This window comes from Malus sylvestris, chromosome 15, assembly GCF_916048215.2.
Source record: "Malus sylvestris chromosome 15, drMalSylv7.2, whole genome shotgun sequence".
Taxonomy (NCBI): domain Eukaryota; kingdom Viridiplantae; phylum Streptophyta; class Magnoliopsida; order Rosales; family Rosaceae; genus Malus; species Malus sylvestris.
In genome coordinates, this window is record NC_062274.1 from 5,203,650 (window position 1) to 5,219,756 (window position 16,107).

At 37.0% G+C, this 16,107-nt stretch overlaps 1 protein-coding gene, 1 long non-coding RNA gene and 1 pseudogene across 3 annotated transcripts; all 3 read left to right on the top strand.

The window, feature by feature from the left end:
- Positions 1 to 5,293: 5,293 nt before the first annotated feature.
- Positions 5,294 to 7,844, top strand: LOC126602136 (uncharacterized). 2 transcript variants are annotated; one of them, XR_007615991.1, is made up of 3 exons: positions 5,294 to 5,455; positions 5,591 to 5,788; positions 7,346 to 7,844. It is a non-coding gene; the product is annotated as an uncharacterized LOC126602136 (long non-coding RNA). The 2 variants fall into 2 exon arrangements; XR_007615990.1 differs by lacking the exon at positions 7,346 to 7,844 and adding an exon at positions 6,064 to 6,082.
- A 2,913-nt stretch (positions 7,845 to 10,757) lies between these two features.
- Positions 10,758 to 13,396, top strand: LOC126601947 (probable carbohydrate esterase At4g34215). Its single transcript, XM_050268723.1, has 2 exons — positions 10,758 to 11,420; positions 12,788 to 13,396. The coding sequence occupies exons 1-2, from the start codon at positions 10,797 to 10,799 to the stop codon at positions 13,070 to 13,072; spliced, it is 909 nt and encodes a 302-aa protein (XP_050124680.1). The 5' UTR covers positions 10,758 to 10,796; the 3' UTR covers positions 13,073 to 13,396.
- Positions 13,397 to 14,435: 1,039 nt separating this feature from the next.
- On the top strand, positions 14,436 to 15,871 carry LOC126605388 (probable carbohydrate esterase At4g34215; annotated as a pseudogene).
- Positions 15,872 to 16,107: the final 236 nt, after the last annotated feature.

Here is a 16,107-nt window from a genome sequence, read left to right on the forward strand (position 1 = left end):
GTCCCTTTTATAGAATAAAGGCTCGCTCTTCAGTACATGAATAATGGGTGCTCTCTAATGAAAGTGATGGAGTCTCTTTTATAGAATAAGGGTTCGCTCATCAATACATAAGTGATGGGCTAAGTCCCCCAAGTATTTTTATGAGGCCCAGTTGAGGCCCAATATATGGTACATAATGTAATCCCCCAAGTTTTCAGTCAATAGAAACTGTTGGCAGGAGACTTCAAATTTAATCCATGTATGAGCCGAAGTGGCGGTTGTTTGGAGGCGGTATTTGTATACCCTGCACTGAAGCTTTGTAGGTGAAGCTTTGCAAGTGAAGCTTTTAAGCTGGAGCTTTTGTAAATGAAGCTTTTATAAATGAAGCTCTCGAAGTTAGAGCTCTGTAAATGAAGTTTTCGAAGCTGATTGACATGAGTGATGCTCATGAATGTTTATATAGGTAATGCTCATGAATGTTGACATGAGTGATGCTCATGAATGTTGACATAAATGATGTTCATGAATGTTTATGTATGATTGACATGAGTGATGCTCATGAATGTTTATGTATGATTGACATGAGTGATGTTCATGTATAATTTTTGGAGTACTGGGCGTACTTTTGATCACCTGGTTTGTGATAATAGTGGCAGGGTGCCGAATAAATTTTGTGGAGTACTGGGCGTACTTTTGATCACCTAGTTGGCGATAATATCGGCAGGGTGCCGAATAATTTTGAAGTATTGTGCGTACTTTTGATCACCTGGTTGGTGATAATAGTGGCAGGGTGCCGAATAAATTTGGAGTACTGGACGTACTTTTGATCACCTGGTTGGTAATAATAGAGGGTCTGGCTCTTTTGGGCATATGGGTCTTCGCCCTCTACATAACATTCCAGCCCATTATTTTGGGCTTGCCGTTTTTTTTTTTTGTGATTACCCTCTGATGGGGTTTATACAGATGTTTTCGAAAGATAAAAAAAATAAATTACATCATTCAAAAAAAATCCGACCCTCTGCTCAATGGGTCACGCCCATAATTCTCTTTTCTGCATGCCATCACCACCGCAATTATGTCTGCTTCTTTTTATTTTCTTTTGCTTTCTGCTTTTCTGATCTCCCCGCTCTTTCTCTGTCCACTCATGTTGCTTTGTAAGGTATCTTTTGCTTGCAAACCACTTGCTTTTCTTGGATAGCCTAGTCGTGCCCATCCATTCTCACTCTTCATTTTTCTTTTTCTTTTTCTCTTTTCCTTTTGCTTTCCATTGCTTCTCTCTCTCTCTCTGTGCTTTGTCACATTGGCCAAAGAAAAGTCCACAACTCTTAGATCTCAATATCGACGTTTTGAAGTCTTGCTTGATCAAAGTCTTGCCGCTAAAGTCCTTGTCGGTGAGCAACTTTAATCAAGATTTGATCCAGGGAAACTTCTTGATCTGTAGCTACTTAATTCGATTTGTGCTAGGAAACTCCACCATCAATAAATCCTTAGAAACAGCCAAAAACCTAAGTGCAGTTGGTGTTGTGTTCACCACGGATGCTTTTGTAATCGATTTTCAGCTTAAATTTCTGACCACCGTGATTCCACGTCTTTAAGCGGGCACTGAAGGTACCAACCGGTGAGAAATCAGAATCCCCAAAGGTGTGATGGAGCTGAAACTGGATCTTTGAGTCCGAACCTAGATCCGAAAGCCTTTTCCGGGTCGTCGATGCAGTTGTTGATGGTGACAGATGAGTGGATCGCGTGAATGTGAGATCAGGAGACTTGGTATGCAGCCCTCATTCTAAAACAAACTCTTCGTCGTCCACCAGGAGCTCATCGGATTGGGAAGCTGCTGCTACCCAAAACAAGCTTTATCGTGTCTTGCAGAAGGAGCATCCGTCAGGGTTGAAAGTCTGGCAAGCATTTCTTGTTCAGTGACGATTTTTCCTTGAGAGCTAAGGAACATCGTACGCTGGACCGGAGGAGACCAAAATCCGTTCTGCTCGTAATCAAAGTCGAACACCGTGGCATCGAAGAACTTCTGCAGAAGTCAATCGGAGGTAGATTTTGGGACCAACTACATAGTTGGACAAGTGGAAGGACGACATGTGTCAGGTAACCCAGGTGAGGATGAAAAAGAAGGAGAATATAGCTCAGACTCAGTACCAGAAGACATTTGGACAAATTGGAACCCAGAGTCACGGAACTGGAAAGATGAGGAACTTATAACTTGACAAAAATAATATGTGTCGGGTTGTTTGGAACTTGGGTTTCTGCAGATTCACAGTGGCTGTTCTGGTGAGGTTGTGAAGGTTTCACGGTGGTGAGATGAAAAAATGAAAGAGAACCGACATAGCTTTTCATGTCATTTCCCACAGACGGTGCCAAATGTTGATGCACAAAACCGAAGGTCTTGGAACAACGTAAATCCGACCGTGAATCTGTAAGAAAGTAAATAACACAAGATGTATCGTGGTTCACCCCAATATTTGGGCTACGTCCACACTGATATTGTATTTCTCTGTTTGTGATATGATTGTGAGGGAGAGAGAGCTTCTCTGTGAGGATGAAAGCTCTGACTATAAGAGTGAGCCCTCCTTATTGTGAGGGTGAGAAGGCCCTTTTATAGAATAAGGGCTCCTCACTTATTACATATCTGCCCCTCCATTTATTACATAATTACATTTGAGTCCCTCGAGTATTTATACGAGGTCTAAATACGGAGGCCCTAAATATGGTACAAACATGCGTAAACTTTTTTTTTAGCTAAGAAGCCAAGTAATGTGTGTCTTGGTATAAGTACTTAATATTTATTTGAATTTGACAAAAAAAATAAAGAAGGAACATTAATCATTCCAGTGATTATAGAAAGCTCTATTGCATAAAGGGCCAGGGCCTGTGGATCCGGATCTTTTCCCTCCCATTTTCCTTTCTTTTCTGTCTCCTCCTATTTGAAGTTTTGAACGTTCACGATTAAGTCATGTCAGCATATTATGTTGCTTTCTTTTAGAGAGAAAAAGAAAAAGAAGAGAGAGAGAGAGAGAGAGAGAGATAGAGAGAGAGAGAGAGAGGAGAGAACTAGAAAAAAAGGGAATGGGAGGGAAAAAATCTTACTCTCGAGCGTAAGTAAATGTGACATGAAATGTGGAGTTGTGAAAATTTTTTGACCATTTTTCTTTAAGAAGTTGCCCACGATGGTCAAATTACTTTAGTCTAAAGAAAGGTTTTACAACCATGCCATTCGTATTTATGTTGGTTTTGGGTCAGTAGCCGGATGTGTTGGCTTTAGCTGGGAAGCCCGACCCTCAGTAAGACCCAAATTATTTAATTATGTTTTTGCCATCAAAGATTACAATCCAATGGTAGGGATGGTCTATTATGACGGGCAATTTTGTCACTCTGTTTTGGGTGAGATAGGGGGTCAGCGGGCAGCTATCATTTGTTGTCGTTCAATTACGGTTTTGGGGAGGGTCTATTAGAGAGAGAGAGAGAGAGAGAGATGGCGATGGAAAAAGAGCAAGGGGGAGGGGTAGGGGTCTCGGCACTGTTGATGCAGATGGGAAGGTGGGTATAGTCAGAGAAGACCATATGGGTCGTCGGGATTTCAAGGAGACGGGGTAGGGGTCATCAACAAACCCTACTAAGAGTGGGGTATGCCAGATCTTGAGCTGCATGCCTTAAATCCAAAGATAAGTTTCTTTTTTAAATTGTATTCTTTAATGTTGTCTTGGATTTTCTAATTGTTTAGTATGTTAGGTCCGGTTTTGGGGGATTTGTGATTTTATATAGAGAGATGGATAGGGAGATTGAGATGGAGGCAGATTCTCTGCCCTCCCACTTCCCGTGCCCTCATGTTTTGTGTGGTCACGGTTAAGTCATGTCAACATTTTATATATTTTTTTATAAAGATAATAAGACAAAAATGAATAGTAATATAAAATGTTGACGTGGCTTAACTATGACCACACAAATAGGAGGGCACAGGAAGTGGGAGAGCAGAGAATCTGCCTTCGATCGAGATAGACAGAGGGAGGAGAAAGCATGGCTGTGTGCATTTTTTGGGATTAATTAATGGGTTAGTGAGCAGGGTCATCGAGGAGAGAATCACAAAGGGGTGTATGGTAGAGTATGGGTTTTTGGTTTTTCCCTCTGATTCAATAGGTTATGCACTATTTCAAAATAATTGTTTATTGTTTTGTTTTCCTTTTGCTTTGTTAGAACCATCATTTGATTTTTGGGTTTCACTATGCTCATTTATGTGCTTCTTCAAAATTTTCTGGTGTTTGCTTCTCATTCTTCTGTTGGTTGATTTTTTTTTCCCATTTCTTGGTTCCTTATGTATTCCTTGGTTCTGTCTAATTTTTGGTTGTGGGATGATACTTGCAGGTGAACTATGTGCACGGTTTTTTGGGATGAGTTAGGAAGATCCACATGAAAACAACATACAAGATAGAGAACTGGTATGTTGCTTTGTCTTTCTGTTGGATTTTTATGTTTATGTTATGCTGCTAAGAGGATTTTAAAATGTTCTATATCTGTTTTGTAAATGTGCTTAAAGATTGGACATGTTCTTGAATATTAGCCATGTTGTTTGGATTGAATATGTGATTGAATATTGGAGAAGATACCATCTTGCTTGATTTCAATTAAAGACTACTAATTTTATCGGCTTATATAAAGTATCTTTATGTTGAAGATGTGTTTTGTTCGAATCTCTAAACTGAACAGTGCATCCATAACCTCTAGGTCTGTATCATGCCTGGTAGGTTATCTGAAAACATCATTCTGATATATATATATATATATATATATATATATATATATATATGTATGTATGGACTTATATAAGGAGTAGTTAGATAATTAAGCTTCACACAGTAATTAGTGATGTTAACTATGAAAAAAACCTGATCGATTTCCTTCCTCTCAAACAGTAGAAACCCTCATCTCTCACAGTCAATACAAGCGAAAGCTGCATTAATTTTGGTTAATGCAGGTTTTGAAATTTGTGATGATCATTTTCACATTTCTATAAATTATGAGAGAAAAAAGCATGTGAAAAAGCAATTAGTCTAATTATGGCTAGGATAAAAAAACCATCTGATAAACTGTGGCTTGGTTACACTGCAATTTCAATTTGGGATTTGAATTTATTTACAAATAATGATCCTTTTTAAATTTAGAAAATAGCATGTTAAAAGACCAATTTTGTTTACAGGAACTTGAATAAAAAGTAGGCCATGAGTGAAAATCAACCAGCAAAGTTTATGGTGATTCACTAATTTAAACATAAACCAGCTTTGAAAGTCATGCTCACCCATTCGTCCTAGAATTGGATTTTGTTTTCCATGCATTTGAATATTAAGCTTTGTCCATAATTCGCTAAAAAACATTGTCTATTATGTTTGTGTACGGATGGGTGAATTGAAGGCTTTATTCGAAGACTTCCTACAATCTCAACAATTGCAGTTGGAGGAAACTACCGAATAAAATGGTAGTCAATGATGTTCTTTGTTATTCTATTTTCATATAAACAATACAAATTTTTTATTTCTCATAATGTAAATTTTTTAGTTTAATGAAATGTAACTAATTTGTTCTACATAGTATATAACCATTTGAATTTTAGGTAATTAATGTGAGATGGTGATCATATTCGATTTGTGTTTGTTATGAGACAGTGGAGCTTTCTATATGTTTATACCTGCAACACCAGCTCACAACAATCCTCAACCCTTCTTCCTTGCTGCTCGACTTAGTTTTGAACGAAAAAGCTCCTCAAGGAATCAATTTTCTCCCCCTCTTCCTTGCTGCTCGACAATGGAAGGTTAGTTTGTGCTCCTAATTTCTTTTAGGATTATTTTTCTGCTATGACAATGTTTGGTTGGTGAGAAACCTCAATAAAACTGTAATTTTGTATTACTAAAGCATCTGCATTGTTTTTTCGGTCAATCATGTTGGTTATTTGTTCTCAGAAATTCAACATTTACTAAGCATTCTATGTTGCTGCACCGGGATCATATATGCTACCAAACTAAACTAAACTAATATAAACTGAGATAATGCATTTTCTGACTTTGATAAGTTGTCGCATCATCCTAGGACATAGTGTTTGGTGCCATTTTCATGGATTTGAGCCATATTTCTATATCAAGGATCACCCCCAACAATATATCTAGGTTTCATCAAACTCTTGAGGTAATATTTTGACTTTATTTCTTGAACAGCCCAGATGTCTTTGTTTTTTGTTAAGTTGCATTACTTTAATTCGTTATGTCTTTTCAATTTCATTAACATTCGATAACATGCAGGAGCATGAATCCTACATGCAGGGAAATGCATTCTATGGTTGATTATCACATAATTTCTTTGACGATAAATGTTCTCCCACTTCTTTCATGTCTTTCTTTGTGTATCATTGTACTGGTCTAATTAACTCTTTGTAAGAACTATATTTGGAGAACAGTTCTCATGTGTCTTGCACCTTGCATATCTATGTGTACAGCAATGTTTCCATCATGTGGCTTATGCCTAATAATGTTTTATTCCTCTTATGCTTCCCCAATCTGTCGGGCATTCTTGAAAAAGGCATACAAATTGATGGCCTTTCAAATTTATATTTTTGGTGTCCTGAAATTGAGCTCACCTAATGAAAGCCAATATCTATTGTAAATGTGAATTACAGGCACTATTTTATATGTCTCCTCTTACCGTTTTTGTCAAAATTATGGGGAATTAAGATATTATCTGCTGCCTTCTCTTCTCTTTGAAACTTATTTAAATTTCATTTAATTTCTCATGCTAAATATCATACCAGCTCAGCCTCTAAAAAAAAAAAGAGGAGAAATTATATGTGGCATAGTATGTGCATGTGTCGTATTTTGCATAGGGTGATGTTGTTGTAGGAATGACTCTCTAGCTGAGTTGGTTGTAACATCTCCCTCAACAAGAAAGAACCAAACATAATTGATTCTTATCAAACAATGCAATTTTATAAGATTTCATCAGTGTTGAAGTTTGTCCTCAATGTCCTCATATTGTCAAAACTATTATGCATGTTACGAATGGTCTGATAGTATTCATATAGGGTTTAGGGTTCAATGTTCTCATTCTTGTTTCGTGTGTTTTTAATCTTTTCTGATCAACTACTATGTTCTGATTCATTATCCTGTTAGTTAACTTTCTATGTACTTTTGTGTAGCCATGGGTAATGAAAAGGGAAACAGTTATTGGGAAAAAGAATTGCCACCAAATTTTGACAGAAGTAGGATTGAGAAATTTATTCTTGCTTGTTTTCTAAAATTAATTATGAGCTTTATGTGCAACGTGGAGAATGTATGGGTTATTATTTCTTTCTGCTTTTAACTTTCTTGGGAACTTTCAGGTACGAGGGAAGACTGGGTTGCGAAAAATGCAAAACAACCAGCTACTAAACCAGTAGATATGAGCGTCGGTTCCAACAATTTGGTAAAGGATGGAGCAAGAGGAAGCGATGCTTTTTACAGTGGCAAAAGCTGCTCCTCCAGTGGCAAGATCCCGTGGGGTAGAGTTTAACTGTTGCAAAATAATGGTCAGTTGGTCGGACGATATTGACTTCACCAAGGGACAAATGAGACATGGTATAGTAAATATGAAGTACAACTTTTTTGTTACATATTAGACCGAACCGGTTTGAGCATGATAGAGTTGATTGGTATGAGTATGACTGGTTTTAAATTTTTTGATGAAAAGGTATTGTTTGAAACGTATGATGGCTAGAAGATAAATAATGGGGTTTAATAGAAAACATAGACAGTTCAAATTTTAGATTTATATTAATGAATTTTGTTTGAAAATTGGATTTATATTTGCAATTCACATTTATATTATATTTTTCTTCGTAAGTGGTCTTCTCCAATTTTGAAACTACATTCTCCTACCCTCTATATCTACTAAATGAATGATATGCATACCCAGTATCTAACAATGTTCATTAGCCTCCGCATCCATGAACATGCCTTAATATATTCTCCATCTTGCAAATAAGTGGCCAACTTTTTTTACATATTTGTTCTCAGCTGGACGATGCTTGTAATTTTATAGTGGCTTGCTTCTTCTTTTCCCTCCACTCTACCATGACTATTCAATCCTTTTTTTAGGTTTTGAACAATACTATTAAATGGGTTTCAACATTGGATTTAATAAACCTCTAATACAGGTTTATAGTTTTGGTTTGGCTTTTATGTTTTCCACCATCGCAGATTTTCCCTGATTCTTTCTATTATTTTTTATACTTATAAATGAAATGGTTTCCTGGATTGCAATTACTTTTCAGCATCCAACAACACTGAATAGCATTTGGTATACACTTCGCTTTTGAAACCCAATCAGAATTATGGCCCGGTCAGTATTGAGGATCCAATAATTCCAGGTCTCTCTTTTCTCTTTTTTCTCTCTTTCCTCTCTTTCCCCCTCCCTATAGTTTAATTTATGTAGTTTAATATAATTAAACAGCTCTATTTAATTTAAGATTTAGTTGAAGTGTTTGAGATTTAATTAAGTGATAAGTTTGGTTTCATAGATCAATAGTAGAAAAGAAATGTAAGATTCAAATAGTGGAGAAAGAAAGGCCTTTTACGATTTTAGAAGATGCGGTCCATGGAGATGATTCACTTGATAGGAGCATTGTGATTTGTGGGTTTTCATATTTGAATTAGTTCTATTATGTTTGCAATGCGAGTTCTCGAAATCGTTTGGTTCTTCTTGGACCCTACAATGAAGGAAGGTTATTGAAAATCTTTTAGTAAGTTTGGGGCGTTCGTAATTACTAAAATTTGTTGCAAGAAATTGGAGGATGAAGAATGTGAATTATCAAGCGGTAGATGCAGCCACCCATGACTACAGTTTACCATCTTTATTACTTTCGGATTTGAATCGCATTTTAAAGACAAAATATACAATTTGTAGTGTATTTCATTCGTATTTTTATTTTACTTGACAACTTAGATGCTCGAATAAGAATGGAACACTTTTTCTTTTTTTTGTTAACTGCTAAAACAGATGCCTAGCCTACAGGACATATATTTTGCCATCTTAACTGCAGCGGTAAAATATGTGTGAATTGCATGTTGCTTCTCTTTCATATGGAAACAGGGCTTCTGCATATTTTTGGCTTTGAACATTTGTGCTTGGAAAATTAGCAACTTGAACAAGTACTTAACACTTTCTATGTTTTTATTAACTGCACATATTTTGCCATCTTAACTACAAGGGCAAAATATGTGTGAACTGCATGTTGCTTATATTTCTTCTGTTTCTTAAGGAAACATAACTTTTTTGGAAATCATCTATTTCTATTCAAAGACGTTCAGTTTCTTCCCACTCATTGTACAATGTGTTTATATATCAACTCACTTGAATGTATATAAAAGCAAAACTGCTTATCTTATTGACCTTATTCACTCATGTATCTATTTGTTTGTTCATAATTGTGTTGAATTTATTCGACTTAAATGTGTTTTATTTATCCGATTATGCCTGAAACAGTTGATTTCAGCACCAACGCGCAGGCTTAATTTCTAGTTGGTTTCAAAACTAAGTTTTCCCATGCAGCCTGAGCTTCCTTTCCATTATTTTCAGACACAGATGTCGCGTCCAATTGGTGGATATCCCACTTCTTTTTAAAACCTTGGATTTTGTGGGCTTGCCTTGTTCATTATGAAAGCCTTTGTAGACTTGAGTCGACAGAGAGTTTGGTCTTTCCTGATCCAGTCGAACCAAGGTGAAGTAATGCGGGACTTGTATTAGGGATTTTATTAGTGATTGTTTCAGGTTTTTGTTGTCTAATAACATTACTCGAATTAGTTAAAAATAATAAAAAATCAATCGAGGAACCTAGGATCATATAGAGTCTGAAAAGAGGGGAACATTGTCGGGTTTTAGCGATCGGGGTTAATTTCTAACAAAAAAATGCTATCGTGATTAATCAGAGTAAGTCTATTAGAAAACCCTCTAGATCTCTCAAAAAAAATTTGAAATCTACAACAAAAATATCTCGTTATGAAAAAAAACGCAATCAAATGCTTTAAGAAAAGCCTTCACGCAAAAAAAAAAAAAAAAAACGATACAAATGAAAAAAAAAATCATGCAATTCAGGAACGATGGAGCACATGCACATCTAGGATGGAACCGGGGCGAATTTGGTTCAGATGTGCCATCCCCATATCTGAACCCGTTTATTTTTCCCGAATCCGAACCCGTAGAATCCCCGAATAGATTTTCCCCATAACCGAACCCATTGGGTGACGAACTTTTGATCAAGGAACGGTATTCCCCATTATGATATTTAACAATCCCTTTTCATATAATAAATATTTATATTTTTTTATTCATTTATGAAATGGTTCGGTTTCGGGTATGGGTTTGGGATGGATACCCCAATAACCATAACTGAATCCGAAACAGAAAATTTTACCGACGGTTACCCATAACTGTATACCCGGAATCTTATGCCTGAAACCAAACCATTCGAATCGGTTATTTGCCGGAATCGAATTTGACGGGTTAAATTGTCATCCATATGCACATCCTGCTTCCCCAACCCTATAAAGAGAAAAGATACATTTTCACACTCAAAAAGGACAACGTCGCGGAAAGCTCAAAAGGATCCAAAAAGTAGCATGCTTATGGCCGGCCATTGGATCAAACGTAGTTCAATGTCTAACATTTGCTCAACCATACTTGTCCATGTTTGGTTTGGTGGTAAGTAACACTATCATTTAAAAAAGCAAGACTCTTTGCTATCAAAATGCCTTCAAACTTAAGGGAAAGGAGAACCCACAATTACCTGTCCCACAATGCTGCTTTTCGTGTTTGTCTTGTCCCTTGTGGCTCAAGCCTGCTCAGCATCTCCAACTGCCCAACAACCAAACCAAAAAACAGATCAACATGTCAAAAGCATATTCATCCTGGCCGGACAGAGCAACATGGCAGGTCGAGGTGGTGTGGTTAACGACACCACCACAGGCATCGTCACCTGGGATGGTGTCGTGCCGCCAAAGTGCCGCCCCAACCCGTCAGTCTTCCGGCTCGACGCAAATCTCAGGTGGGTTAAAGCACGCGAGCCTCTCCACGCCGACATCGACGTAGGGAAGACCAATGGGATTGGACCCGGTATGGCTTTTGCCAATGCGGTCTTGGCCAATCACTCTAGTACGGTTGGCCGGATTGGGTTAGTCCCTTGTGCGATCGGTGGAACTAACATAACCCAGTGGGCACGAGGCTCTTTTATGTACAACCAGATGATCGGGAGGGCCAAGGTTTCGTTGCAGAATGGTGGTTTGATCAGAGCACTTCTGTGGTATCAGGGTGAGAGCGATACAGCTCGTAGAGAAGACGCTCGGTCTTACAAAAACAGATTGGAAACTTTTTTGGGGGATGTACGTTTGGATCTGCAATCTCCAGATCTCCCAATTATCCAGGTACGATTATTTAGTATTGTTTTTATTATTATTTTTTTAAACGATATTATTTACACTATAAGTTGGAAAAATGGGCCAAGTTTCATAATGAATTAGCTATTATGAGCTTCAAATTTATCCTTGTTAAAAATCAAACATAAGTCTTCTCACTTCAAAGTGAAAAGAAATATCACTAGAACATAGTACTAAATGACATTTAGTATTGTTAATTAATTACTCTGTTTTTGTTTATACTAAAGATAAACTACTCATAGTGGCATTCGAATATAAGAGAATGAACACACTTCCCTAACTAATTAACTAGCGTAACTTACATTTACATTAGTACTTTTTTTTTTCTTCAAAAAACCTTAACTAGAAAACTTTTATTGAATCAAAAAAATGAAGTTACACCTAATCAGAGACATGAACATTGGTCCTCATAGCACAAGAAAAAAATAATAACATGAAATTCAAAAAAAAAGGATGACATAAATCTTATCCCTCTTAAGAAAATAAATAAAAATACGAGGCGCCAAACCTTTCTAAAGAAAAATCTATTAGGTCTAAACTTCAAAACAAGTTCCAAAGCACCAATAGCATAGATTAGGAAATCAGGAAAAAACACACATCATGATGAAGGACAAACATGTGAATCGGAATGCACAGTCAAGTCAAGAAAATCCGAATGTCAAGAAGAACAGACTGCCGGCATAGAAGAGTCATGCCAAACCTAGACAAGCCCATATTAAAAAAAAAAAAATTGATAACCACATTTACTTTAATACTTAACTTTATTCTTTTAGCTCTTTGGCTTTTTGCCATGGCTTTTCCACTTAGTCCTTGATCTTGTTAATCCAAAGTAAGCAAAAGCAGTATTTCCTAATTCCTATATGATGTAACGTTGTTAGCTAGGTTTAGATATTTATAAAATGTAACAAGTTGTTGAAGTCGGTATCATTGTTAACTAATTTATTTACAAGTTTGGACGATTCCTATGAAAACCTAGTGCAACTTGGCATTTCTTAATTGAAATATTAAAATTTCTGAATCAAGGGATTTCATTTCACATCTAAGCTCAGAGTTGGAATGGAGACAGGGAATTGATGGGCAAATTGTTTCTTTTCATCTCGAGGTCCTACCCTAATATATATGAAAACAAAACCTATCAAATTAATAATGTCATTTGATGATTGAGTTGATGAATTGAAATGCAACGCGTTCGATCTCTACACTCCTTAAAAAAGAACATACGTCTTACAGAAAGAATCTCTGGTCAAATAACATATTACTTATTTATCTAATGATGGACTAATTAGTTGGATAATATTGGTTGATCTGCAAGTCTAAAATGAACAGTGTGGGATGTGTTTTGGTTATATAAATAGGTGGCTCTAGCATCTGGGGAAGAAGCAAGTCTGATAGAGATAGTGAGAGAAGCCCAGCTGGGAGTCGACTTTCTAAACGTGAGAACCGTCGACGCGAAAGGTCTTCCGTTGGAACCTGATGGCTTACACCTCACCACCCCTGCCCAGGTTCAACTTGGGAAAATGTTGGCTGATGCATATCTTCAATTCCTGCCCAGCGCCATAAGTCATGCTCCAGTAACATATCCTAATTATATTTTCCATTTTCTACTTTATTTGGTATTGAAAGTTCTCACCACGAGCTAGCTAATTTGTTACTTCCTTTATTCAGTGTTCACAAATCCAAATGTATTTAGAGTAATGGCCAAGCTACTATCCTAATTGATACAGTTTTAGGACCCTTGTGCTTCAAGCATTAGAATTGTAAGAATTCATCGATCACGACGAAAAAGTATGAAGAACTCAAATCCAAAAGGCCCAACGATTCATTAAACCGAGTCGATTGGGAGCCTAGATGATCTCCTTTCTCTGCTCTGGGTCTGCTTAAGGACCAGCTTTGAGACTGACAAGAACACAGCCCATATGTCCAAATACCCAATTAAATTTAATCCAAATTTTAAATAGACCCAACAGTTTGTTTTTCTCTCATGTATGTTGGAACTTGGAACTCTAGTTGGACTTAACTATTTTTTTTTATAGTAATGCTATTCATACCACATTTTTATATCACCTTAGGTGGCATCTGATATAGACAGCCACATCATTTGAAAAATTTGCAAAACCTAAGGAAAGGAAGAAGAAAGACTCCTCTTATACCACAATTATCATTTAATTAACTAGTTTTTCTTAATTATTAGTTTATTAAATAATGAACTAAATTTAAAAATCTGATTAATTCAAATGATATGGTTATCCACATCAAATGCCACCTAAGGTGGCATGAAAATATGGTACAAAAACATAGTATGAATAGCATTACTTTTTTTTTTAAGTACAACGATATATTTTACACTATGAAGAGGAAGAGTTCGGTTAAGTCACACAATGAGCAACCTAATTTGGTATCGAATTCGCCATCCACGAGATTCGAACCTAAGACCCCTCACTTACAAGTAAAAAGGAATACCACTCACCATATTTTTTATACTACATTTGTATCACCTGTCTAATATAAGACTTATCAATACATGTGTGTTTTATATCTATTAGAAAGATGGTACAAATGAGATAAGACAAATGTGATATGAAAAATGAGATAAGAGTAACATTTTTATTAGTGGACACTAAATACATATTAACATTTTAATGCCTATTTTGTTGTTTGTTTAGTACTCCAAAATTTGATATTCGATTAAAATTTACAACCAATTATTCCATTTGTGCATGTCATTTTTCTAAAATAGTATTTGGTTTTATATCTAAATTTCCTTGCAAAGACTTGGAATAGATGTTGTAAAACATGGAAAATAATCCAATTGTCAGTATGCTACAGAAACAAATCCACTGCTATAGTTTCACCACCACTGCCACCTTGGGCAGTAGATAGAAACCCTAAAAGCAAAAAAAAAAAACGCAGTATCAACCACGAGTAATAATTACAGCGTGAAGCCCTGAGCGGAAATTAACAATTACTCTGCTGCTCGTAGTCCCAAGTAAAGAGAGACAAAAAACAAACCACATTGGCCATTGCAAAAATCAAATCATGGGCATGTCCAAATGGTTTTTGTTTCTCTCTGTTTTACTAATAACCCAATTCAATGGGGCTGCTTCCGTTGCCAGGAGCATCTTCATCCTAGCAGGTCAGAGCAACATGGCGCGGGGGTGTCAGCCGCGGCAAGTGGGACGGGAACGTCCCAACCGAGTGCAGTCCCAACCCATCAATCCTCCGGCTCAGTGTACAGCTCATATGGGAGCAAGCACACGAGCCACTCCACGCCGACATCGACCTGGGAAAGACGTGTGGGATTGGACCAGGCATGACATTTGCCAATGAGGTCCTCCGAGCCAAGGGGTCGGGATTTGGGGAAGTGGGTCTGGTTCCTTGCGCCGTAGGCGGGACTAGAATAGGCGAGTGGGGTAAAGGGACTCGGTTGTATAGTGAGTTGGTGAGACGAGCCCGCGAGTCGGTCAGGGGCGGTGGAGTTATCCGGGCGCTTTTGTGGTTTCAGGGAGAGAGTGACACCGTGAGAAAGGAGGATGCTGAGGGGTATAAAGGGAATTTCGAGATGCTTGTTTTGGACCTGCGTTCTGGTCTTCATCTCCCTAACCTTCCTGTCATCCAGGTTTGCAGCACTGCTCTTAGTTTGTTTGTAATCCCAAATCATTATGGACTAGCAATCTTGTTCTCATAGAAAGTGCTTTTGTTTCGACATTAATTCTTTTACTGTAAGTGTTTTTGATTGAAGCATGTCGAAAAACCTTGCGATACTTAAAAAGTGTGGTGATACCTATCGAAAGAAAAGGTGGGATTATAATTGGGTTTTTCATAACATACCTGTTATTGCATATGATATTAACTTATAAATATTTGTTACTGAGTTAATACATACATTTTTGTTTTCAGAGTTTGATACTTTAAATGTTTCTCACTAGCGTCAATTGTTAGCGAAATTACACTAATTAGTCATCTAAATTTTTAAAAAAGTGAGACTATTTTTTAAGTTAAACATTGTCCAAAGCATTTTAATTATCATATTATGCTTTTAATCATTCCTAAAGAACGGTTTTATAGGAATACACATGAAAATACACGATGTGCCTTGTAACTAAGCGTTTGAATTATTGTGGTTGCAGGTGGCACTGGCTTCTGGAGAAGGCAAATTTGTAGAAATAGTGAGGAAAGGTCAGTTGGATGTCAAGTTACCAAATGTGAAATGCGTTGATGCCAAAGGATTGCGTCTCAAAGAAGATGGCCTCCACCTTACTACTGTATCTGAAGTCCACTTGGGCATCAAGCTTGCTCGTTCCTTCCTTGATTCTTATGGCCACCATCTTTGATCAAAATCAACCCTAAATATCCAATCAGATGGTGAGATTCTGAGAGCCGAGATGTACCCCATACCTTGGAAACTTGTTCAAATATAGAATCCTTTGTTTTGGTCGTTACTGTGCTCACACTTTTGGGTTAGTCTTTAAAAATTCCAACAACAAAGTAAAAAAATATCAATCCAGTTGGAATGAAGCAAATACTCGCAGTAGCTAGAGTGGTTCTATACACAGTCAACTTGAGTGTCTAAAAACAGTAATTGGGAATTTAAAAAATAATCCGTAGTGAGTTTAGTGACCTAGTTGAGCCTTGCAAGAATGTCAAAAATTTTGGTTAAACTAGCACTTGAACAATG